This window comes from Caloenas nicobarica, chromosome 9, assembly GCF_036013445.1.
Source record: "Caloenas nicobarica isolate bCalNic1 chromosome 9, bCalNic1.hap1, whole genome shotgun sequence".
NCBI classification, from domain to species: domain Eukaryota; kingdom Metazoa; phylum Chordata; class Aves; order Columbiformes; family Columbidae; genus Caloenas; species Caloenas nicobarica.
The window spans coordinates 16,458,037-16,482,303 of NC_088253.1; the positions used below are offsets into that span (position 1 = coordinate 16,458,037).

General features: G+C 56.7%; 2 protein-coding genes across 5 annotated transcripts; one reads left to right on the plus strand and one right to left on the minus strand.

Moving 5' to 3' along the window:
- Window positions 1-1,471: 1,471 nt before the first annotated feature.
- Window positions 1,472-13,542, plus strand: ENKD1 (enkurin domain containing 1). Of its 4 annotated transcripts, XM_065640931.1 has the most exons (10): window positions 1,513-1,556; window positions 2,724-2,798; window positions 3,690-3,881; window positions 4,367-4,485; window positions 4,783-5,007; window positions 6,211-6,383; window positions 9,812-9,973; window positions 10,893-11,062; window positions 11,975-12,111; window positions 12,638-13,542. In XM_065640931.1, the coding sequence occupies exons 4-10, from the start codon at window positions 4,401-4,403 to the stop codon at window positions 12,796-12,798; spliced, it is 1,113 nt and encodes a 370-aa protein (XP_065497003.1). In that variant the 5' UTR covers window positions 1,513-1,556; window positions 2,724-2,798; window positions 3,690-3,881; window positions 4,367-4,400; the 3' UTR covers window positions 12,799-13,542. The 4 variants fall into 4 exon arrangements, with proteins under 4 accessions (XP_065497002.1, XP_065497003.1, XP_065497006.1 ...); XM_065640934.1 differs by lacking the exon at window positions 3,690-3,881; XM_065640930.1 differs by lacking the exons at window positions 2,724-2,798; window positions 3,690-3,881 and having other exon boundaries at window positions 1,472-1,556.
- A 1,621-nt stretch (window positions 13,543-15,163) lies between these two features.
- PARD6A (par-6 family cell polarity regulator alpha) lies at window positions 15,164-20,513 on the minus strand. Its single transcript, XM_065640938.1, has 3 exons — window positions 20,447-20,513; window positions 19,007-19,229; window positions 15,164-16,227 (listed from the first exon to the last, which is right to left on the minus strand). Exons 1-3 carry the CDS (start codon window positions 20,507-20,509, stop codon window positions 15,440-15,442), a joined length of 1,074 nt encoding a protein of 357 aa, XP_065497010.1. The 5' UTR covers window positions 20,510-20,513; the 3' UTR covers window positions 15,164-15,439.
- Window positions 20,514-24,267: the final 3,754 nt, after the last annotated feature.

Consider the following 24,267-nt stretch of genomic DNA (forward strand, 5'->3'; position numbering starts at 1 on the left):
CCCGGGGGCGGCCGCCGGGCAGCCTGCGGGGAAGCCGGGCCGGGAGCGCCCCGTCCCAGGGCCGCAGGGGCGAGGCGGAGCCCCGGCGCCAGCCCCCGAAAGGGGTCGGGGGCTTCGGGCTGTGCGGGCAGCCCCAGCTCGGTGTCCTGCCCGCGCTTCTCCTGCCCTCCCAGGGACCCGGGCAGTGAAAGGAGCCAAGAAGGGGTTTTTTTTCAGGGGTGTCCAGCGTTGTTCGGTGGGGTCCTGGGTCTCAGCCCGCGCCCCAGAACAGGCTTTGTGTTGATTTCCCCGGACAGCACGGGCAGGGGAGGCTGCGGGCAGCCACACAAGCTCCAGGCCCCATGGTTGGGCCTGGCGTTGCACATCAGGTCCTGTAAACCAGCCCGTGGCTTGTCTCTGTCCCAGGGGCATCCCGCGAGTTGAGTTGGGGCCTCTCGTGCCCTCCTCCCTCCCTCGCTCTCCTGGGAGAGGACGTGGCTGCAGCTCTGCAAACCCACATGGGTCTCTGCCCACCTTGCGGGGCCTTCGGTCGCCTCCCGCTCGAGGCTGCTGCTGCAGGACGCGTGTTCGACCCCTTGGGCAGCCTGTACGTGCTGGCTTTGTTCCTGAGGTGGTGGTGGTACGTGCCCGGCTCCTAGAGAACGTGTCCCACATGTAAATGCCAGTACTGCGCTTGGCCATGCTTGTCCCTCTTTGTTTTCAGAGAGACAAAATAGAAAATAGGTCTTGGAGACTGGCTGGTGGGGAAGAGCTGGCGGTGCCTGGGGGGACCTGCGTGTGGAATAGCATTGACAGGAAGATATTAATCTTTCCCATTAGTCTGCAGAGGGTAGCAAGGGGAAAGCATAGGCACAGGCTGACCTCACCGGGTAGGTTCACAGCACACTGACTTCATTTCCTGACCTCTGATTCTGCAGGAGGTATGGCCCTGGACCCGTGTGCACCTCTCAGGCACAGAAGTTATCCTGGTGCTACTTTCCATTTCAGCTGAAACTACCAAGGAAGGAAGCAAACAGCCAAGACCAGCTGCATGGAGATTAGCCCTTTGATTTGCTGCAGATGACTTGCTCTGCTTATCACAGCTTATCACAGCTGTGGGAATTTTTTTTTTCCCCCATTTGTTTTTTTGCAGAGCTTGGCTCATAAAGGCATGAAGCTGGTCTTGCTTCAGCTCTGTGTGTGGTGGTGGCACACTGAAAATGTGATCTGTGAAGAGGGAGTGTGCAGCAGGTTCAGGGCTGCGAAAAACACCTGCTAAAGCCTTGTCTGTTCCTATGTTTTGTAGTTTCCTTAACTACAATGCTAAAAACAAGCCACAAAAGGAAGCCATGGTTCTTGCGGGCTCTGAAAGATCTCAGTTTACTGGAGGGCTAAGTAGCATTTTTACCAATCGTTAGGCTGGAGCAAAGGGCACAAAGAGTTGAATTAATGGTTCTTAAAATTGCAGGGATGCTCTTCTGGGAGAAGTAAGGCTGGAACCTGTGTTGCTGGAGTGCCAGGCCAGGATTAAGCTGTGGTCCTGGCGGGGAAGTGGGCAGCCAGCCAGGCTCAGAGAGGTGAGTAAGCAACGCTGAAGTCCTTGGGTTGCTCAGGCAACTGCCCTGCTCCGCTTCCTAGCTGTGCTGATTGTGGGTCAGCAGGGAACAGGGCTGGTGCAGCCCTGTGGCCAGGAGCAGCCTCACTGCTTCCCTAGCGAGTTCTGCAGTCTGGCAGTGGGTCAAGAAGAGAGAGGAGTTGCACACATGTATATCTGTTTATCTGGACTTAACTGGCCAGTGTCTGCAGAATCTACCTGCATCTTGTAGCCTGTGAATGCTCTAAATAGCGTCTTTCTTGTGGCAACAGGTCAGATACTGTATCTTGACATTTCAGTTTCTGACATGGTGATAGAGAAGATGCTTTCCTGGGTGCAAACCAGGGAGAGTGGCTGAGCCAGCTGCCAGGTCGCTGCTGCAAAGGGCTGGCCCTGTTCCCTGTGCCTCCCTTCTCTGTGTTCATGAGCATGTGCTCCTGCCGTGTTTCCTTTGTGCTTGCTCCAGTGCTTCTCCGATCCCCCTGGGGAGGTAACAGCCAGGTTACTTTTGGACAGGAGGGTAAACCAGCAGAAAACTAACCCCGCAAAAGAAGCGACTTGTTTCCTGCAGGGGCAGCAAGGTGAATCAGCTCAGCACAGGACCACCTGCACTAGCGAGCTGTCACAAGAGATGAAGCAGAAGGATGGGAATGGCAGCAGAGAGGGTCTGCACATCCCCTTTTAGCAGAAGTGAGCTATAAGGCTCTCTCGCTTCTGTCCCCAGAATATGCTTGCAGTTGGCAGGAGCAGAGCAGCAGCTTGGGAAGTCCATACTGATCACTGGTAACTGAGGCTTGGCTGCTGCTTCTCAGGGCTGGGAGGCTGATGCTGGGGGCTTATGTCCTGCGTCAGTGAGTTTTCTGGAGGTACCTAGGTAGGCAAGATGCTTACTGTTGTAATAAGGTTGTCTGATCTTGCAAGATCCCAGTCCAGAGACGATGTGACTTGCAAATCAGGGAGTGGGTGTCATTTGCAAATCCCCTGCAGCAGGGCAGGGTGCTGTTTGGACGTGAAATGTGACTTGTGTGAAGGTATAGAATGAGTCTTACATCCCCCGCCTCCCATCAACTTGCCTTTCGTCCTTCAATCCCCCACACTAATTGTCTGCTCTGTTACAGGTCTTGATTTCAGTCTGTCATTTTGCATGTAGATTGCTGGGTTTGAAGGCAAGTTCAGATCAAGATCAGATGTGAATTTCAAGGCCAAGTTCTGGAGTGATCTCATGGTGAACACTTTTTTTTTTTTTTCCCCCTAGAATAAAAGAGCCTGTTCTGGCTTAGTTGGATCCATTATCAAGGAGATGAAATAATACCAAGACAGTGTCCTTTTATCTCAGGCTGACAGTCTGTGTCTGCTCTTCAGAAATAGCTTTTCCAAAGCAGCTGGGTACAGACTGTACATGCGTGCTGGTGTGCAAGAGTCAGCATTGTTTACATTGCCTCTGCAGTTGTGTCTGGCAGATGAAGAACAGCTTTTTGTTAATGGGTCTCATGTCAACAGGGGCGATTTAGCAAGGAAGACTGCAGTGCATTAGTTGCTATGGCTCAGGCTCACTCAGCCTTGTACCGATCGTTTATTGGTTTGTAAATTAAACTGCAGATGCTGCGTCCCGTCAGTGCTGGCATGCTGAGGATCCTGAAAGGGGTATTCCTGTAGAGATGTCTCAGAAATCTTTAAATTACTGTCTTGGGAGATGGGGCATGCAGGTGTAGCCCCAGCTCTTACAGTGATGACTCCAGCCGAGCTGCCCAGGCACCTGTCAAAATCACAGCGTGACTCTGAGGTATCGAGGCTCTTGTGGCATCTGCCAAAGCTCACCAGCAGTCTGTGCCTGTTGGTGTGGCATCTTGTGTCCTCATTTTCTGAGTGGGAAGCACGTCCCTCGAGTTTCTTGTAGGCAATAAAATGCTCTCCGCAAGATCTTGGTGAGCATTGTGGGGCAACAGATGCGGGAAGGATCTGTGCTTCTCTTGTGGGGAGGAGAGAGGCAGCAGGGACCAGTGTGGGCCAGGGCAGGGGTTTGCTGATCTGTGCTAGTCCCTGCTGATCTGCATTGAAAAGTTATTTAGAAATGAAAAAGATGTTTTTGTAAACAGGTAACTCTCCATTCTCCCAGAGAGCTGAGGGACAGCTGGGCTGAGATGAAATGTCTGCCCCTACATGGTCCTGGAGTGAAGCGTTTTGTCTCAGGTCCTTTTGAGGTTCCACCCCAGCCTGCTCAAGAGGGGTAGTGGCTCCGGTGTGTCTCTTACAGAGGATACAGCAGAGACATTTATCTCTGTGGGGCAGGGGCTTCAGCTTGTCTTGGGTAAGTTGTGTTTGAACCACGTGACCTATTTAGAAAGAGCCCAGGGCGCAAGATAATTCAAATCTAAGGCTGAAATGTGTTGAGTGATGTCCAGCTGCCTGGTGTGTCCTGTTCACTAAAGGCACACAGGGCGGTTATAGCAGCTCAGCTCCTGCTTGCATGTCTGCCTTAAATGTTCCTGTATGGGAGAGCAAAACCAGGAAGGATTTTCTGTGCTGAAGATATCGGTATTACAGCAACTGAGGACATTTCAGGTTCAATGCTGGTAAAAACGCTGATTAGCGCCACAAAAGGGACAGTGCTGCTGGATCCCTTGGCTCACCTGCGTGGAGTCCAATTTGGGGTGGTTTCCTGCCTGCAGGTCATCTCTGTAGCTGGGTGTGCACTCTCTAATGAAGGTCAGAAGTTCACCTATACTTATAGATATATATATTTTGAACGTAGCTTTTCGGTGCTCAGTGAGCCCTGTTCGTTTCTGTTCTCAGTGGCGGTTGGTTTTCGTGGCAGAGGGGAGGCAGGATGTGTGAAGGGCCATCCAGGATTTCTGGCCCCATTCCTCCAGACCCTACGCTCTTCCCAGACTATTACAAACGCCCTTTCTCAGGTGAGTCCCTGATGCTTGTTACAGATGTGTGGTTTTGTACTTCGGCGTGACACAGCTTGCCTGTTTGATGTCCTTATTCTTTGGCATCCTCAACCGTCTCCACCCACACCGGTGCAGGTGTTTCTGCTTCCTCACGGATGGTGATCCGAAAGGTGGTCTGTGCAGCTGGTTGAAAGATGGAAAAGCATAAGGTAGAGGTGGAGAGGGAGTCTCCAGCGTTGTCTGTAGGCTGTGGGTGAAGAAAACAAAGATGTAAGACTGTTTCCTGATAATCTCCTTCTCTGTCTTTCTCTGTAGCTCGAGGGAGGCTGGAAGGGAATGCTCAGAAGCTGGATTTTACCTCTGGCCTCCTGAACCCACTTCCCAATCCATACCCCGCTTTGGGCAGTGCCAGCCAGGACCAGCCAGCCCCTCGCATTCGCCCCAGCGGAAAGGATTTCCTGGAGAAGGGACAGAAGGGGACACTCAGTCTCTTACTGCAGCTCGAAGGGATCTCCCTTGGCGGGGGGCTGCCCATCAAGAGTAAGTACAGCTGGGTTGCTGCTGCCCTGAGCTGCGTTTGGGACCAGGGATGAAGCATCAGGGGTTTGGGTGGTTTCCTTGGCTCTGCTGCCTGAGGAGAGCTTGAGTTTCACATGGCCGGTCGCCCCATCTCCTGTGTTTGGCCTGGCAGTGGTGTCCCCGTGTGGGAGCTGGTGCTCCTGTGGCCTCCCTGACTCCAGTCTGGCCCAGGCCTGGAATAGGGAGAGAGACTGCAAAAAAGACTTTATTTAATTTGGACTTGAGGAATTAGTCATGGATGACAGACTGTTGAGAGATGCTGGAAATAAATCAAGCCCTTCTAGTTTGCTGCCTCCGAATATAACCAGTATCTTTATAGTCAAACTTAAATATGGATCAAGTGAAATCTTAATATATAGAGGATGTTTAGCCTGGGGAATTCCTTGTTAATAAAGCCAGGCAGGATTTGGGAAGACTGTATATGTGGATATTGAGAACATCTTTGTGAAAGATGTTCCCTTCTCCAGGGAGGTCAGCTGTAGTACAGAGGTCCAAGAAGGAGAATCATCCGGGTGTCATTCGATTTATGCCATGTGCTGGCATTGCCCCTCGCCCTGCCTGGTGCCAGGTGATGGATACCAGGCGGTGGCCGCCACAGCTGCTGTGCCAAAGCAGGAGGAGAATGGAGGAGAGTCTGGTTGTGTCAGCTGAGATCTTCCCTGCTTTGGGGAGCCTAAGGAAGGATAATTTTTGATTCGAAAACAAAAAATACAATCCATGGTCTTGTATGTGGCACAATGGCTGACCCTGAAGCCAGGAGCAGCGCAGGTTTAAGGCTCTGCAGCTGCCATTAACCAGCCCTCTCTCTGCTTCAGAAACACGCCGGGATGCTGAACTGGGAACTGGCTTTCCTCTCGAGAGGATGCTGGCGTGGCTTGTCTGACATAGTCCCAAATGGGACAACTGAGCCCCAGTCTCTCAGAACGAGGGAGTCTGTGGACACCAGTGATTGCACAGCCTTGTGCTGGTGCTCATCTGGGCACTGTAAGATCCTCTGGCAGAAAAGGTTTAGTCTGGGAGTGTGCATCTCACGTGGGAAAAACGCACAGATTATCCAGTCTGCAGGAAAGAGGAGAGCTTTGGAGACAGAGCTGTGGGCTCCAAGAGCCTGCGTCCCTTGGCAGTGTCTGAGGGGTGAAAACTGCATCTCCCCTTGCTGTGCAGGAAAAGAGTCCAAGGACCATGAGAAGGAAAATGTGAGGCGAATAAAGGAGATTCAGAAGAAGTGCAAAGAGAGGGAGCGAGCCCAAGAGCACAGCCAGCCCAAGCCTGTGAAAGCTCTGTGGAAATCCCAGAAGTATGAAAACGTGGAGTCAAAGGTGAAAGCCAAACTGCAGGTCAGTACCCACTGAGCTCTTGAACTCTCCTGGCCTGGGATGTGGGTCAGCCATGAAGTTCTGTAGGATGGTGAAGATGGAGGAGTCCTGGAACCTATGGGTCTGGGGACAACTTGGTGCTGAAGTGTGGTGGGCCGATACGATGGTGGAGCTGTGTGTTGAGCAAGAACGTTTGGCTTGGGTCTGGAGAGTGATTGCTGTAATAATCCCCATCCTGTCTGACCAAGTAGTGTCCTCATGCAGGGAAAGCTGAGAAGAGGAAAATGTCATCACACCATCTGTGTGGAGGCTCCTGCTTGCCCCCTTGATTGTGAAGGATCTAAAGGTGGTTCCTGGGGGTGCAGGAGCCCTCACAGCCCTCTTCCCTGTCTAGAGGTGCATCCAGCTGGCTTTGCAGCTTCCTAGTGTTTGGGGCAACGTGTATCTGGGGTTTGTGCCAAAAGGCTGTGTTATTCTGCCCCACGGATTGCAGTCCTCAGAGGCAGGTCTTCAGGCTGTTTCAAACCTCAGTCCAAGTCCTCCTACCATCCTGTGGAGCCACAGTGAGCTGTGTATCTCCAGAGTCTTCTCTGAGCGATGGTCCTGGTGAATAACCACTGTGCAGCGGGGGCACACAGACATCTGCAGGCAGTCAGGGTGGAGGCCTCGGAGCTCCAGCACAACCTGCGAGGGTGTATGTACCTCCTGTCCCCTGCACACTTGCTTGTGTGAAAAGGGATGCAGGGCTATGCCTTCTATCCTCAGGCTTTTTCAGCAGCTGAAACGTTCATGCCTTCTGTTCTGAACAGGTGTCAGGCTTTGTGAAGGTTTTGAATTGCTTTTGGCCTCTTTCTTTTTCATTCTCTGGATAATCTTTTTTCCCCCAGTGGGTTCCTTGTGTTCAAATAATGTCTCTGTTGAAGAGCTTTTTAAAATGTACCAAAGTGGCTGCCTTGGTAGAGGTGTACCTGCTTGTATAGAAAGTAAAGGCTCACTAGGAGAGGAGAGGTCCATCGCTATCTTTGGGTGGATCTGTTGTCATCAGTCTGGATCTGGGATCTGTCACTGCCATCCAGCTGACCTCTGTGTTCGATTTGCCCCGTCCTTCCTCCAGAAGTAGCACTGTGGCTCCTATGGCTGGAGTGGGTTCCTGCTCCATGGCAGCAAGCAGAGGGGTGTTGTGCCCCACCTCATCACAGTGTCCTCCTGGAGGAGAGGCCCTGGGGGTCCCTTCCAGCCCAGCTGCGAGAGAGAAGCTCTGTGAGGAAGGGGTGGTGCAGGGCTGCTGCCTCGGCCAGTAAACTGCTGGATCCTGCATTCCCATCAGCCTCAGGATTGTCAGCTGCCAGGAGAGGGTTTTGTCCTTCTGCCAGACCCTGGTAACCTTCACGGTCTCCATCTCTGTTCTGGCTTTGCAGCCACCCAGACTGTGTGGACAGGAGTGACCCAGTGAGCTGCTGCTTGTGCAGACGGTGGGTGCAAGCTGGGTGACGCCTTGAGCACTGTCACTGACACCAGCCTTCTCTTGGTGCTGCTGTGCTGAGTTGGAGCCTTCAGGTTCCTCCTCATCTGCATTGCTGCCCTCTGGTCTGTGGCCCTCAGGCCAACTTTTAACCCTAAAATTAGGTGTATTGATAGCAACTGCAAAAATTGGCAAGATGATTTCCAAGCCAGTGGTTCCAGATGCTGTGTCTGTTCTTCCTGGTGTGCTACTGACCTCTCTGACGTCCCTGACCCTTCCAGACGCGGGAGCAAACCGACATGTGCTTTAGGAACACAAGCCTACACTCTTGTTTGACAAATCCTCTGGCTTAGAGGAAGATTGAGATCTTTTGTTTTGGGGAAAGGGGGTGGTCTCTGTGCAGGCAGTTTCTGCGTGGTGTGTTACTTGTGCTCTGCGGATTCCTCCAGAGAGAGATGGCAAGAGGCCCCGGTGCTGACTCACATTGTTTAACTGTTGCTGTGGCTCTCCTGGAGCTGGGGTGTTCCCTTTGGAGGATCTCCATCTTCCATGGAGCTGCTGCTCAGAGATTAAGTCGATTCTGTCCCTGAGGCTGTTAATTGTAGCAGCTGCCTTGAAAAAAGGGCTCTGGCAGTCTTGGTGCTCCTGTGGAGGCAGACGGGACACACTGCACTCTGCTAGCATGCTCCTAAGGTCACAGACTTATCTTACTTCGAACCAACCACTCTAGGTAGAGGTGCTTCTCATTAATCTACCAGAGAGATCTGCATCTTGTGGCTCCTGTTGAAGCTCTTTGGAGCACGATCAGCCTAGGCAGTGCTGAGGGCATCACGGACGTGGGGCCTCACACCAAAATTACTGATGTTACTGTCCTGTCCCACTGTTGGTCTTCAGGTCTGCCAAGATACGAGGAATCTGCCTTAAGGTGCCAACAGTTCAGCTGGGAGAGCAGCTGAGACCTTGGGTACCTGTAAGGATCTGGAGGCTGCCATGTGTGGTTCCTGTCACTTCCAAGAGCAAAGCTGTGCCCTGGGTGTATTTATTGCAAGGTCACCTGCTTGCCATAGTGTCACCTTGCAATTTTCAGGGGTTTTTTTGGGGGTTGCCTCAGTCAGTCTTGTCACAGCTTGCCTGTTAGACAGCAAGCAGTGTCACCTTGTGCCAGTGCTGACCATGGCCTTTGAAAATGCCTCCCAGATGCGAATCCACCATCCCAGACTCCCTCACTCTCTGCTCCTCTTTCTTCCTAGGGTAGGATAACCACAGATTTGGGGTGCTGGACAGAGCAGCACTTGAGAACAGCACCTAATTTGTGTCAGTTTCCTACCTGTGCCATTCCATGGCAGCTTGCTGCAGCAGGCTCTGCAGCACACTCTGGATTTGTGGAGGTGGGGTGGCTGCTTCTGGGAGTTCAGGTTCTCTAGTGTTGCCAAACAGGGAGACTGGCATGTGTCTCTCCACTTGCAGCATGCTTATTCCATGCTGCCATTTGCCCTTTTCACAGGAAGATTTCTGCTTTTCAAGGAGTCATTATCATGGTCAGTTTGGACTGTCTACCCATTTAGATTGTCCCTAGGCCTGGTAGGTATCTCTGTGGGATTATCTGGTGTTGCTCTCCTTTCATGCCTACCAGATTAATCAGTAAAGACTAAAAGTCAGTAAATTAACTCTCCAGTCAATGCTATGCATGCATTTGATCTCAATGCATGTTGCTGCAGATTTTTTTCCCCCATTTTTAGTGTTTCTTTACAAAGTTCAGTTGCCAGGTCTGGATTTGTTGCTGTAGGCAGTCTGTTTGTCTTTGCTGACTGAGTACAGATTGCCTTCCCCGGAGAACTTCTGCCAAGTCGTGGTAGAAAGATCATGCTGTCGTCTGCTGGCTGGAAATGTGTGCTTGAGCTTGTGGTTGACCACCCAAATCTTGTTGGGTGGGTTTCTCTTTGCTCCAGCCTCCCTCCGCTAGTGGATCTTTTCTTGCCTTTCCCAGGAGAGCTCCCCACCTCCAAATCCAGAGGCTCTGAAATTCCTGAGGGCATATTCTCGCTGCGGCCCTGGCATCAAGCCATGCAGACCGCTCTCCCCGAGACCTGCCAGAACGAAAGCTGCGGCAGACACAGCGGCTCCAGAGGTGCTTGGTGCTGAAACCAAGGTGAGTTGCATGCCGACTGCATGTTCCCGGGGGTTTCTGGCACTTATCCTTTGCTCCTGCTTTGAACTCTTCATATGTTCTTCTAAAGCGTTGGGTCAGATATGCTATGCGGGCAGGGAGATCTGTAAATACTGTTCCTGGATGAAGGGAACGAACAGGGCCTTAGTCCCTGGGGTGGTGAGATGGGCATGCAAGAATTGCTAGTACTACCCTCTGGCTTCATCCTTGCTCATAGTTAAAGAGATTGTGAGGTTCTCTTTGAAAATCCAACCTCCTCGCTGTAGAAGTGCCAGTGAACTCAAATCTGCTCTTCCTGGGGCTTTGCAGGAGGTCTTGGGGGTTTGGAGACTGCTCCCAATTTAATCAAAGGAACTGTGGCTTTTGGACGTTAGATAAAAAATTGGGAAAAGGGTGTGCTTTTTTTTAGTAGTGAGAGTTAAATCAGTATTAACAATTAAACCTTTCAGGGAGGGCCTAAACTGCCCTGTGACTCATGTCTTCTTTCCTTGGCTCATGTGGGGTGGTTGGTTTTTTGGTTCCCAAATGCCTTGGGGTGACTTAATTTAAACAGGGCATAAACTCCCAGGGAGGAAAACCTGAAATTCAAATCCAGCGACCTTCTCCCCTGTCTTGACCATCGGAGGAGCTGTGATGGAGGGTGCTGTCTCTGGGGCAGGACCAGCCAAGTTCCTGCTCTGCCAGGGCTTCTGTTGCATTGACTGGCCTGGTGAGGGCCTGACCAGTTTTTCCTCTGACCTGCCTGCTCTGATGGGCTCAAAATCCACCAGTAGGAGCCACGTGGACTATGTCAAGCCTGGTTCTTTCTGTCCTTTTGGCTTTGAGGGCATGGGGTCAGCTTGGGGACCTTAAAAAGGCCTTTCAGGCTTTGTGTTTGCTGCCTCCATCTTTCTTCTTGCAGATGCAGGTGGAGGGCACGAGCATTGACTTCATTAAGCACAACGCCCGCAACGCTAAGCGGGCCCCGCTGCGGCGTTCCCAGTCCCTGCAGGCACTGGCCGAGCTGCTGGAGCAGAAGCACCGGGAGCAGGAGGAGTACAACGCCAAGCAAAAGGGCCATGTCCCCCAGTAGTACGTATGTCCCTCTCTGGTCCATGGGACTTTCTATAACAAGCCACCTCCTCTCACCACATCCCCCAGCTTCTGCGTAGATTGATGGGGGGTCCAGGGGCAGAGATGCTCTTGCTATATGCAAGCAGTACGATTTATTGGACCTGGGGGAATAAATGCCATCCCTCCTGCCATCTTGACTTAACAAACATCCTGTGGCCAGTTTGATGGGGCTCAGAAAGAATTTTGTCTCCTCCTCCCTTGCTGCTGTGCAGTGATGCTAACATGGGGATGCTCTGTGTGCTCTGAGAAGTGTGCTCCTGCCCCTCTGTAAGCTTTGCTCTGTGTGACATAGCCGCAGTACTGACAGGTCTGGTTTTGGAGAGGCAGATAGCTTGCTCTGCCTCGCAAGCATTCATCTTGCCTTGGACCCAAAGGCTGAGGGACATCCAGCTAGTGACTTGCATTTTGGGGTTCTGAGTGGGTTCTGTGGCCACCAGCAGCTCCTGGGTTACCCTGTCTTAGGACTGACCATGGTGTCAGTCCTTTGGCTCTCTGCTGTGCCTGGTGTCCTTGCCAGCATCCCTGCCTGGAGCTGTTTTGTCCAGCTTCATTCCATCACTGGCCCACAGATGGTTTTGAGAGGCCTCAGTGGCCTGGGCCAGAAGCAAGGAGCAGAAGTCCTTGTCTCCAAAGAGCTCATGTTGGCCTCAGCGTGTGTCTTCTAGCTGCCCTTCAGTGCAGGTGGAATGGATTTGCTAGTCCACGCGTTTGGGCTGAACCCAGGTGTATCCCTCCACGGCGAGGGTGGGCAGGGTGGGTTGCTGTGGTCCTCAGGCAGTGACGTGGAGCCCAGAGGGGTCTGAAGGGCTCGATTCCTGGGCGAACCCTCCTGCCCAGTGTGCTGACACCTGCCTTCACCTGCCTTGCCAGCTTGTTGGAGAGGAAGGAGCTGTGGCGCAGACAGACAGAGGAGCAGCTGCGAAACCTGCCAGATCCCGACACGCCGCCTGGTCATACCATGATGCCGGAGAGCCAGCGGCTGGAGACCCTCAGCAATCTAAAGCAGAGTAAGAGGAAAAGAAACGAGGATTCCAGCTCAGATAAACAGGCAATCCTAGCCAGGATTAGGGAGAGAAGAGTCCTGGGGCACAGGTTCCTGCCAGGTGGAGAGTTGCTTGGGACAGAGCACGTAGCTGGGATGCTGCAGGAATAGCTGCACTTGAGGTGCGTGTGTGGAATGAGCAATCTACTTCAGGTTGGTGGGACCTGCAGGTGACAGGACTGGCTATTTGCAGCAGGCTTGTCTGGTGGACCTGATGTGAGAGTTACTATTGCTCTTAAAATGATGGAAAGGTTTTGGTTGGAAGGGACATTCAGAGGTTTTTAGTCCAACCCTTGGTTCTTCAAAACTGGAGCAGGTCACTCAGGTCCTCATTTAGCTGAATTTTGAATTTTAAGGATGGCTGCTCTCTCAAAGTGCTTGTTCCAGCACCGCCACCATTTTCATGACTGAGGATGAGGTTATAGCATTAGGAAAAGGATGGATTTCTTTGCTCTTCCACTTACACAGCTTTTTTTTTTTTAATTTTACAGGTGAGGAGCAGCTGATAAAGGACCTGGTGATGCTGCCAGTGCGCACAGACACCCTCAGCATGCAGAAGAAGCGGGTAGATCTGGAGAGGAAGCTCTCCCAGATAGAAGAGGCCATCAAAATTTTCTCGAGGCCCAAGGTCTTCATCAAGCTGGACTCTTGAGCCAGTGGGGCTGGGTGTGTTGTGCTGCCATGCGTGAACATCCTTCAACACTGGGAAGGAACGATCATCATTTTGGGAGGGAAGGAGAGGAAGGCAAGTGCAGGACCCTGGGCCCACGCAGGTGCCGGTACAGTGTGCAACATGCAGCCAGTGTCTCTTGCTCACCCTCCAGTGCTGTCTCTCGTCCGGGGAAAAGGGTGGGAGATACCCTAATATACTCTGTAGTCTGGAGAACAGTCTCTGTGCTGCTTGACCTCTCAGAGATCAGTTCTCTGCTCTGGATCCATGGTGTCACCTCTTACTTTCCCATTTTTTCTCTACTTCTAGAAGGTGGTAGGAGGTCTCTCATGCTGCTGCCTGTGGTGTTCCTTGTCCTCTTTCTTCTGAGTTGGGCCATGCTCATGGCTCATTCTGGGCACCTGCAGACTGGTCTGCACACAAACCTCGTGCTGTCCCCTGCTGTGTGTGCCCTGGTCCTGAGCGCTGGCCCATCTCACATAAACGGTGCCTCTGCACTCTCTGACCTGTGGGTTCAGCTCAGCAGCTTAGGGACAGCTTGGGGACAATGAAGAGATGCAGAGCTTTAGTCCTTTCTGTTTGGGCTGGCTGTAGGGGGATCTGGCAGGATGTCTGGAGAAGCCTTTGTTGTCCATGGGGCAGGACACGCTCCAGTAAAGCATCGTTTCCCTCCTTCAGTGTCTGTGCAGGTCCTGGTGGGCTCAGCAGGGCGTGAGGAATGGCAGTGGGCAGCAGGAACCAGCAGCAGTGCCACAGGGATCACTGGAGAGCTCTGATCCATCTCCTGCTCAGGGCAGAGCCAACTCCACAGCTTGGGGCCTCATCCAGCTGAATTGGGGAAGTCTCCAAGGATGGGGTTGCTGCCAGCACCTCGTGGGGCTCTGTCCCCAGGCTGTGCCACCCTCAGGGGAACACTTTTTTCCCCTGAAGTTGCATCAGAACTTCCCTTGTTGCAGCTTATGCCTGTTGCCCCATCTCTTTTCGCTTGTGCAGGGTGGGGATGCTGTGCGTGGTTGCCCCAGACAGGTGCCTTGTTGCACAGGGTTACTCCATCCCTGGGTAGGATTTTGCAGGGTGGGGATGTTGCAGAGTGGTCCAGCCCTGCCTGAGGCATCTTGCAGCACCCAGAGCTCCTGCCAAGGGCCAGGGAAGCTTTCAGCACCCAACTGGAAAATCACCCCATGCTCCCCTGGGGCCGCCCTCAGGGCAAACCCCGCAGCCAGGCTGGCCAGGCTGGGTGAGAGCGGTGCTGAGAGCAGCTGGGGACCGCGGGCACCAGCCCCTGTGCACCTCCCTGCGCTAAACAAGTCTGGACTAACCAGCCCTGCTGTCTGGGAGCTGTGGCTGTTGCCCCACTCGGGAGCTGTGCCGGTGCCCTTCCTCCCTGAGCACCCGTATCCAGCTCCAGTGAACGGGCTGGAAAAGCGCTACCCTCAAGTGCCCCTTCCCTGCTGGACCTTGTGTGTGAGCCTCTTTGCCAGCAAATGGTGCTGGTGGGTTGGGACAGAAGTGTTGGTGCTGGTGCCAAAGGTCGATGCCACAGGAGATAGGGTGAGAGGAGGCAAAGAACCACAGGGACGGCCGCAGCCACAGCAGCACCTCCCCATCCCTCCCAGCAGGCAGGAAGGTGCTGGTCCAGAGCTGGGCCAGGCCAGCAGCAAAGGCCAAAGCCACAGTCAGCCTGGCACTTCAGTGCTGGGAGAGGAGCTGTGTCACCCCCAGCAGTGTCCACTGGGGCTGAGTGACAGCCAGGGAGCTGTGGCCAGCCCAGGTGCCAACCTGCTCCTTGCAGATGTCACCGAGGTGTCCCCTGCATAGTGAAGGCACCGCAGCAGGAACAAGGTAGGACTATGGGGAGACCCGGCGAAGCTTGTGTCAGGCCACCAGGCCAGGCTCACTGCCCAAAACAGCCTGGACACCTGCTATGGGACAGGGATGTGTAGGGGAAGTGATGTGCCCCAGTGTCCCTCCAACCCTGCCTCTCCCTGCAGTGGGGCTCACTGCAGTCACCCAGCAGTGAAGCTACAACATGCCCCAGGTCAAGGGTGCAGCTCCCAGGCACTGCCCTGGGTGTGTGGGGCTGGGATCCCTCCCCAAGGGGTCCCCACCCACTCTCCCCCCCATCCCCCTTCTCCTGGCGTCCTGCAGAGCCAGTGGCAGGGTTCCTGCTGCCCCACGGTGGGATGGGCCACAGCACGTGGGATGTGTGGCGATGGTCTGGTGGGGGACGTGGCTGCCCCATCCCCTGTCACCGAGGCTGTTTGCTCTCCTGGAGGGGGCTGCACCCCGTGGCTGTTGGAGTCCAGCCCCTGGGATGATGCGAGCCAGGGACAAGCGGGCTGCTTTCTAGAAAAGGTTTTACTGTCCATTGCAATATATTAATTGATGATGCATATTTCGATAAAACAATTAAAAAACCCCGCTTGTTTGGAAGGAGGGGGTGGGGGGCTCGGAGAGGCAGCGCCTGGTGGGCGCAGGTGCTGCAGCAGGGCTCCCAGGGACGTGGGCAGCAGACAGCCCCGCTCTGCCCCTGCCAACCCACCTGTCATCGCCCCTGTGCCCACAAACAGCCCGGCTGTGCAGAAACGCAGCCGGCCGCCCGGGGCAGCGCGGGACCCCGCGGCTATAGAGTGAGCAGGGTGCCGTCCTCCCGCCCGCTGCCCCGGCCTGGGCTGCCATCGTGGCTGCCAAGGGACTGCAGGGAGCCCCGCGAGCTGTGCGGGGACAGGCTCCGCTGGAGGCGTCCGTCCGCAGGGCCCCCGTTGGGGCAGCCCCCGGGGATGTAGTGGGACGCGCTGTCGCTCTCGATGACCAGGTCGCCCTCCTCGTCGCTCTCGGCCGTGCTGTAGTTGCTCAGGTACTGCGAGGCCGGGCTGGGGGTCTGCTGGCTGGGGGTGCTGTCCGTGGACATGCCCGAGCTGCCCGAGGCCTTGCTGCTGCGGATGACGTTGTTGCGCTGGTTGGCCGGCTTGACGGTGATGATGAGGTTGTGGCTGTTGGCCACCATCATGTCTGTCACCTGGTCCAAGGACTTGCCAGCCACGTCGATGCCATTGACCTCCAGGATCTCGTCGCTCACCGCCAGCAGCCCCGTGCTCTCAGCCAAGCCGCCCTTCACCAGGCGGGAGATGAAGATGCCGGGCACCTTCTCGACGCCCTGCGGGGCCACGCGCACGCTAACGCCGTCGCGGATGTAGAAGCCCAGCGGCTTGTCGGAGCCGTGCTTGTGGAGCCGCACACGGCGGTGGGTCTCGGGCAGGATGTCCACGTCGATGATGGAGGAGATCTGGCGGAAGTCCTGGGGCATCCCGATGAGGAGGTGAGGCTTGGCTCGGTAGTGCGTGGGGCGCAGTAGCCCCTTCTTCTTCCGCTGCAAGGAGTTCGAGGCAAAGACGCTGGCATCAGACTCTGCTGTAGGGAGCAAGGGAGGACAAGGGTCAGGCACCGCAGCTGCCCGGGGACACAACCACGTGCCCTTGGCCCCAGGTGTTGGGGGGGCGGTGGGAGAAGTGCTTCTGCTCACGGCTCTCACTGGCTTTTCCTCCCCAGAGCATCAGCCTGGCTTTTCCTGCAGCCTGTTTCTGCCAGGCCCATCTCCTGGGATTACCCAGCATACATGAGGCTGGGATTAGTGGGATCGAGGCAGTGATTCAGCCTTAATCACACTTTAAGCCAAACTCTGCAGTTTAACACTAGAGCTGCCAGCCCTGATGGCCTTGGAGCCACAGCCATGCCCCAGTTTGGGGAGAGGAAAGCCCCCCCCTGCATGAGGCTCCCCCCAAATGAGGGGTGCTGTGGCAGCAGACGACTCCCTGAGGTTGAGTCCAGCCCTGTGAGACAGCACCAGAGTCCCTTGTCCCTGCACTGGCACAGGATGGGGATGGCTGCAGCTATGTCCTATAGAGCCATCCCCAAGGACAGAGACTCCCCGACTCCTAGAGACCCAGCCCAGGGCTGCAGCATCCCTGAGGCCCCTGAGCATCCCAGACTGTGATTTGTGCCACTGTCTCTTGTTCCACCATCTGGCACCACCACACAGGTTTTGACTCTATCCTCCTTGCCCCTGCCCTGGCACCGCTCTGTGGGGCCCAGCTCTGGCATGTCCCCTCCTTGGCCACATCCTCCAGGAGCTGGGGAGCAGCCCCTGGTCATGCTCTGGTTTCTCCCCATCCCTTTCCATGTGGGACCCTAGATCTGGATGCTGCATTGCCAGCACACTCCCTGTGGTGCCCCCCACCAGCACCCGGACTCTGCTCCAGCTGGAGGGGCACTGGGGATGCCCCCAAGCCCTGGGGACGCTGGGTTTCTCCTTAGCTAAGCCAACCTGCCAGGGCTCCTGCGTTATAAATATCTCCCTGCACACACAGCCTGGCATATTTTTAGCTCGGGGAAGGGCGGTGGAGGCTTTCCCACAGCTATTTCAGTGCACAGCTCCTCTCTGAGGGGTGCAGAATGGCTGGACCAGGCAGGTCCAGCACCCCATGGACAAGCCCACCGGTAGCCCAGGTGATGTGCGGGGCTTTCCCCTGCCCTTCCCATGGGCCCAGCCAGCTCAGGAGGGCCAGCACCACTGTCCCTGGCCAGGCTGCCCCACAGGGATGGTTTCACCCAACGGAGTGACAGCACAGAGAGGAACCAAGCTGCAACCTTCACTGTTTGACCCCCTGAGGCAGGAGCGGCTGCTGTGGAGCCCACTGAGGTGTGCACACCTACATACACACACGTGTGCGCGGCTCCCTGCGCCCGGCGCGCGAGAGAGGCTCTGCAGCCACATTCCTCACCGACCCGGACTGGTTCAGCGACAGCCCAGCCCTGGGATGACCTGGATCCATTTTAAATCAGCTGTGACTCACCCAGGCCTTGCTCCTGGCCTCTCTGCACACCTCCTGTGTTGCTGCTGGCCCCACAGCCCCTCTCCCACGGGCATGGCCTGGTGCTGGCGGTTGCCAGAGCTGCCTCCTTGCCCTCCTTACCGCGCTGTCCACAGTGCCAGGGCTGTGGTTGCCTGCTCTCCACACCGTGCCCCCTTGGCACAGTCACCCATGGGCCCGCGCAGGCTTTTCCCAGCAGCAGACAGGACGGCTCTGGGAGCAGGAGCAACGCTCCCACGGCAGCTCCGGCACGCCCGGCCCCGTGCTGGCTCCCTGTGCTGCAGCCTGGGTCCACGTGTTGGTCCAGGCACAGGGGGTGGTTCAGTGCTGGCAGCAGAAGCCCCTGAGCACACCATGAGCCCCAGCTCCCTCCTGCCAGCATCCTGGATCGCTGCTGCCGGCTCCCATGCCAGAGGCCCCAGAGGAAACATGTCCAGGGCATCCCGCATCACCTCGATGCAAGAGACCAGGAAAACTGGCACAGAAGCTGGGACTAGCCACTGGCATCGCCCCTTGCCCAGGGACTTGGTACCACTAACATGAGCTGGAAACACGGAGTCTACCTGGGCACCACACTGAGGAAACCGGGAGACCAGGATCCGGCTTTGCGCACTGTTGCTTGATGGTGCTACTGAAGAGAAACTTCAATGCTACTAAACTGAGTGGAAGGGGACAGGCCCATCTTCCCAGTGGAGACGTACCCAGGATGTTTGTCAGCAGGAGGCTTTCATCCTCGCTGAGACGCTGCTATCATGGTGATTTTGCACTCCTGTGCAAGGAAGCTGCTCTGCAGGAACGCGCCACTAAGGTCAGGGAGAGCCCCTGGGCTGCCGGGAAGGCGACAAGCCTCCTCCCACCACCAAAAGCTCAGCAGCACCCGGCACCCCAAGAGCTCTGCCAAAATGATGGCTGCTGCTGCCTTAGGGCAGGGAGCTGGATGGGGCTCCCGGCACGGTGCCCATGGGGACAACACGGTGTTTTCTGGGAGCCCACACAAGCCCTGCCGGAAAAACACGACTTCAAAGGGGTGAACTGCAAAGATTTGCCTTTGCTTGCTGGGGAGCACGGGGCTGGGCTGGGTGCCCCCCCACCACAGGGAAGGGCTGCCAGAGAGAGCCCGTGTGGTGCCCCAGCCCCATGGGGCTCTGGGAGCCTCCCGGTGCTGCCACCTCCAGATCTGTACACCCAGCAGTGGCTGGAGGGTACAAGACCAGCTGTCCCCACCACAGTCACAGCCCAAACATGGAATCGGCGATACCACGGGACATAGCTCATCTCCCTTGATGGGGAGAACGGACCCAGTGCCCTTCCCCGCTTACCCTTCTTCTGGATGATGACCCTGAGGAGGGGGTTGGCGGAGGACAGGGCTTTGTGGTAGTTGTCATCGTTGTTGATGGGCAGGAGGTCACCATGGATGTCCGTGTAGCCCAGGAGCACGTCCACCCGTGGGATCTGGTGCACCGTCTGCAGCAAGCGGTAGAAGTCCTGGAAGCTGCCTGCACCAGAGCGTTTCATGGCAAAGCGGCGAAATTCGGCATCAAACTGTGGAGGAGGAGGAAGAGGAGGAAAAGGGTGAGGCTGGGCAGGGCTGGCATGACCAACACAGGCAGGGCACCCTGTGGAGCTGGGCACTACTGGTTCCAGAGCTCTGGCAGCACAAAGGCAGCGGTGCCCACCAGCCAGAGCCCCTCCCAAAAGCAAAATAAAGGGAGCACAACCGTTTTCCTGCCCAAACACCAAAGCAACAAGGCAGAGAGATCCCTGTGCAGCAGAGGAAGGGCCCTCTGGCCGTACCACCAGCCACGGCAGGCACTGTGCTGCTGGGAGGCCCTTCCCTGCGACACGGGTGCTGTCGTAGCACCTGGTGAGCAACAGTGTTAATTATTGCCTCCTTCAGTCATGATGAAGGGGAAGCTAATTAAGAACAGGCTGACGAACGCTGCGAGGATCGCGCTGCCCGAGGGGGATCGCACCGATCCCAGGGCAGGTGGCAGCTGGTGCTCCCTGGGAAAGAGGGAACACACACCTGCTGGGGTCCCGGGCAGGCAAGGGCACAGCTGGGCAAGGGTGTGGCAGGGGAGTGCACATCTGGGTAAGCACAGAGCTGCATGGGTGGGCACAGCTGGGCAAGGGCACACTTCTGGGCAGGAGTGTGCCAGGTGAGCGCACATCTGGATAAGCACAGATATCTGGGGGAAAACCATATCAGGGCAAGCACACAGTCATGTGAGTGTGCATATCTGGGGACACAACAGGGTGTTCGTCCCTTGCTGGGGGTGCACATCTGGGTGACAGCATAGTCGGGGATGTGCGTGCCATGGTGAGCATGCACATCTGGGCACGAGCACATCTGGGCAAAGCGTGCACCTGGGGTGATCGCACATCCAGCACGCCCACACCGGCAGAGCCGTCCCGCACACCGGGGCTGCCAGCAACGCGCACCGGCGAGGGTGCGCACCTGGCGAGCGCTCCCCGGCGACGCTCCCACGGCCGGTGCCGGCCGCGCCGAGCGGGCCCGCGGCCCGGCGGAGCCCACGGTGCGGGGACGCCGCGGCTGCCGGGCCGGGCCGGGCTCGGGGAGGCCCGCGACAGAGCCACCGCAGCGCAGGGGAGCGGAGCGCCAGCACGGTCTGGCTCCCCCGCCGCTGCCCGGTGCGCGGTGCCGCCCCACGTGTGCTGCCCGGCGCGGGGGGCGGCGCGCCCGGCCGTGACCCAGCGGTACCGGCATCGGCACCAGCCCCGGCCCGGCGGGCGCTTACCTTGCTCTTGACCTCGATGACGGGCTCGGCGGAGCGCGCCGGCGTGCGGTGATGCTTGGCCATGCTGCCGGCCGGGCCGGGCCGCACCGGGCCACGGGGCCGCGCCGCCGCCAGCGCCGCTCCCGCGGCCACGGGGGATTTTCACCGGCCATGACGTCACCGGCGAGCAGCCCGGGCGCCGCCTCGCCATTGGTCGAGGCGGGCCGGGGGGCGTGGCCGGAGGGTTGCTGACAACGTCGCCGTGGCAACGGGGGCGGGGCCAGGCGGGGGGCAAGACCCCCCCAGCCCCTCGGCCCGGCGCCGCCGCTCCGCCGCCCGGGTCGGGGCCGGCTCCGCTCCGCCCGGCGCTGCCGCCCGCCCGGGCACGGCTCCTCTGCCCAGCCAGTACGGGCGGGCGCCTGCACCTCTTCGGGGACGTCCCCACTCCACGAGTGTCACTGGTGGGAGCCCTGGGGGGATACTTAAGCGCGGCTCGGCCCCACCGGCGGGCAGTCCGGTCCTGCCTCTCCCGCTGCCGCGGGTTCGGTGGCCTTTTGGCAGAGCGCTGGCAGGGCCGGGGCACCCCTGGCAGCAGGGGACTGCTGAATCCTGGCCTATGACACTGCCGTGCTGCTTCTTTCCAGCCTCCTGTCACAGGTTCCCTCCGGTTCTTTTCCCCTGTCCAGCAGGAAAGTTTTGTTACTGGTCCGGAGTGGCACGGGCTGGGGAGGGTTGGTCATTTTGGGGATGAGTTGCTTTGTCAAGCAGTGGAACAACTGAGCAAAAGCATGGGAACTGCCCAAGTTTGCTGGGTTTACAGCAAAGTGTTGGCAGCTCTGTGCCCGTCCCAGCACCCAGCTGCCAGGACATGCTGCCAGAGCACCTTTCCTCGGGTGCTGCTGGGTTGTGTCTGCAGGTGAAGCCCTCCAGATGTGTCTTGGGCAGAACTGGCTCTGTTCAGGCACAGAAATGCTCAGAGACACACGGGCAGCCTCTTCCCCATAGACCCACCGTGGCACAGCCCTGCCTGTGTGATGCTGGAGCACACTGAGAGCTCCCTGCCTGCTTGGAGGTCGACAACCCCAGTGCCAACACAAAGCTAAAGTCTTGTTCGTGGGCTCTGAGGAAGCTGCCACGTCATCCAAAGAGACCGTCACAACAGTACCATGAAATTCTTTTTAAAGGCAGACACCTGGCAAGCGCAGTGCTTCCTGCTGAATAAACACATTGAACCAAATCCCAAGAGTCAGCCTGGCTTGTCTGGATCATGCCGTCCTCCGATCCTTGCCCTGTCCCAGCCCACAGAGTGACCTTTGGATAGCACGAAGTTGCATCAGACCCCAGCATCACCACCGCACTGGGCCTGCGTAACCCAGATGGCGGCTCCTCGCAGGGTCTTCGACTGTGTCACCGCAGCTGGGTGAGCAAAGGGAGCGCACCGGGCTGCAAGGCTGCTGGACACCTCCTCACACACCGGCAAATTCTCCACCAGCTGCTCCTGCCGCGCTGAGAAATTGCCACATGGTGAAAATAAGCCTGACTGCACACAGAGCTGTAAACTCATCAGCAATTTCCTCCCTCCTCAGTTCGTTTTATTTTTTTTTTTTAAACGGAGTAATTGTGTTGAGGTCAGAGAGATAATCCTGATTTACACCAGGGTTAATGTTTACGCAGGTACCAGTGACAAAAGAAGCTTGCAGCTCTTCATCTCCAATTTTGGTAAATCAGAGTTAATTGTTCAGCAGGACGGTGGGGGTGACAGGCTGCTCACACCTTCTGTTTTGTGCCTTGTCCCCAGATCTGCAGCTACAGAGAGAGACCTAAGCTAAGCAGACAGTATCGGGGCAGGTATTTGTTTTGCCTTAGTACCAGGAGATCTGTATCAGCTTTTGGAACCGAAGCATGTGCTACCAAACGTTGCAACGTGTCCACTGACTTCAGATCCACCAGTTCTTGGCTGCTTCAGGTGAGGGCAGTGAGGGCCTGGGTCTCCAGGGGGGCTCAGCACCCCCTGACTTGGAGGGGGCTGCCAAGGTTTAGCATTCAGGTTGGTGGGTGCCTTGGGAGGTCGCTCAGTCACCCCTTGCTCGAGGCTGGGTCAGTGCTTGGTTAAGATAATGTTGTCCAGCACGTTCCTGGTTTTCCTAGCAATGGCAAGGGCAGGGAATGGGCAGCAAGCAGCTCACGTGAGCTCTGCCCACCTTGCCTGTGACGGGGGCAGAAACATGGGAGTTTGAGCCTGAGGCAGGATTGGTGCTGCAGCTGCAGCTGCTCACTTAGTCCACAGGCCAGCAACGACACAGGGAGTCCCAGCAAAATGCACATATGCAGCCCGAGAACCTGTTTTGATGCCAATATTTCCACAGCTTTAGCCTGTCCCTGCCACCCACCGGAGCCCTCTGGGCATTTCGAATGAGGGCTGCAACCAAGCAAGCAGCAAACAGTCACCTTGTCCTTAATCGGGGACAGTAGCAAGAGCAGCCTTGGACACTGCATTTGTCTTTCCTTCTTCTGCTGCTGTCAGGACCTGGGGGACACGGATCACGGTCCAAGGAAGAGCAGCAGACGGCTCAGACAGCATCTCCTTGGCTTGGTGGGGACCCAGAGCTGCAGCTGGGGAGGGAACAGCCCACTGAGCACTGAGCCGGGTCAGAGACAGCCGAGGGCAGAGCAGGTGGGGAGCGCAGCCTCAGCTCTGCAGCAATTCCTGCTGCTGCGATGCTCACCGTGGGGAGGGATGCAACAGAGGCGTGGGCTCTGCTGGCATTCTCCGTCCTCGCAAGGATGTGCCCTGGCAGCCACAGAGGGTTCGTAGGGCCAGGTGTAGGCTCAGTTCATTTATTTGCAATTTTGTCACCTCTCAAGGCAGCGATGCCCCGTGGCACAGCGCTTCCCCAGGAAGCTGCGAGGCGATGCATCCTCGTGGCGGAGCGTCTTCTCTGGTTGCAAAATCTGTTACTGGCTGAAAACTCATCCGTGCCTTTGGGCAACAGGTCTGGCTGCCAAGGAATACTGAGCAGCTAATGAAACACACAGAGTAAATACATAGTGCTGACAGATAGAATTGACTTCTCACATTCCTATGATATTGTTTTAAAGTACGCTAAAACCCCCTCCTGGTGCATCAGGATCATTACCACTGGTTTTCCCAGTGCCTGATCACATCTTAAAGGAAGATGGGCACGGTGAGGAGGTCTCAGAAGCTGCTGTTCTACATATTTATGTTTTTGTTGTTATCAGTGATAATTTATTGAATTCTTACCCTTCCCCAACACCCCTTTTGGCCCCACACAGAAGCATGGTGTGTCCTGTGCACACGAAATCAGAGACAACTGTTGAGGTAGCTGCGCAGGTGTGCTGAAACACCTGCACGACAAGAGGAGATGTCACACCTGGATCAGGCCGCGGGTCCAGCGCGGGGCCCCACGGAACTGCGCTGCTCCTGCGGGCAAAGCGGAACAGCAACAGCGAAGCCAGGGATCCCTGAGGCTGGCGTTGCTGCCGCAGCCGGTGCGTGGTGGAGCTTTGACCTGAGCAGGTGAACAAGAGACCGCGGTGAACAGCCGCCCACCTTTTGGGGCTGAGAGGACCAGAGACGCACGGACACCTGCCCTGCCGACGGTCGGACGCGCGTTTTGGCGGCGCGGCAGCCGGGCCGAAGCCGGCAGGTGGCACGGGGGATGGGTGTCTGAAGGAGAAGGTGTGTCAGAGCACCAGCTACGTGTCCCCCGCCCTGCTCGGTGCCGGGGCTGGGCCGGGCCCGGTGAGGCCGCGGGCGCTGCGGCCTGGCGGGCGGGGCGGGCTCGGCTCCCCCGGTGAGGCCGCTTCGCTGCTTGCGGGGC

Coding starts and splice junctions, on each gene's coding strand:
- PARD6A (XM_065640938.1), bottom strand. CDS start 20,509: ATGGCCAAGCATCACCGCACGCCGGCGCGCTCCGCCGAGCCCGTCATC. Junction 19,230..20,446: donor TCATCGAGGTCAAGAGCAAG/GTAAGCGCCCGC, acceptor CCTCCTCCACAG/TTTGATGCCGAATTTCGCCG. Junction 16,228..19,006: donor GGTCATCATCCAGAAGAAGG/GTAAGCGGGGAA, acceptor TGCTCCCTACAG/CAGAGTCTGATGCCAGCGTC.
- ENKD1 (XM_065640930.1), top strand. CDS start 4,401: ATGTGTGAAGGGCCATCCAGGATTTCTGGCCCCATTCCTCCAGACCCT. Junction 4,486..4,782: donor TTACAAACGCCCTTTCTCAG/GTGAGTCCCTGA, acceptor CTTTCTCTGTAG/CTCGAGGGAGGCTGGAAGGG. Junction 6,384..9,811: donor AGGTGAAAGCCAAACTGCAG/GTCAGTACCCAC, acceptor TGCCTTTCCCAG/GAGAGCTCCCCACCTCCAAA.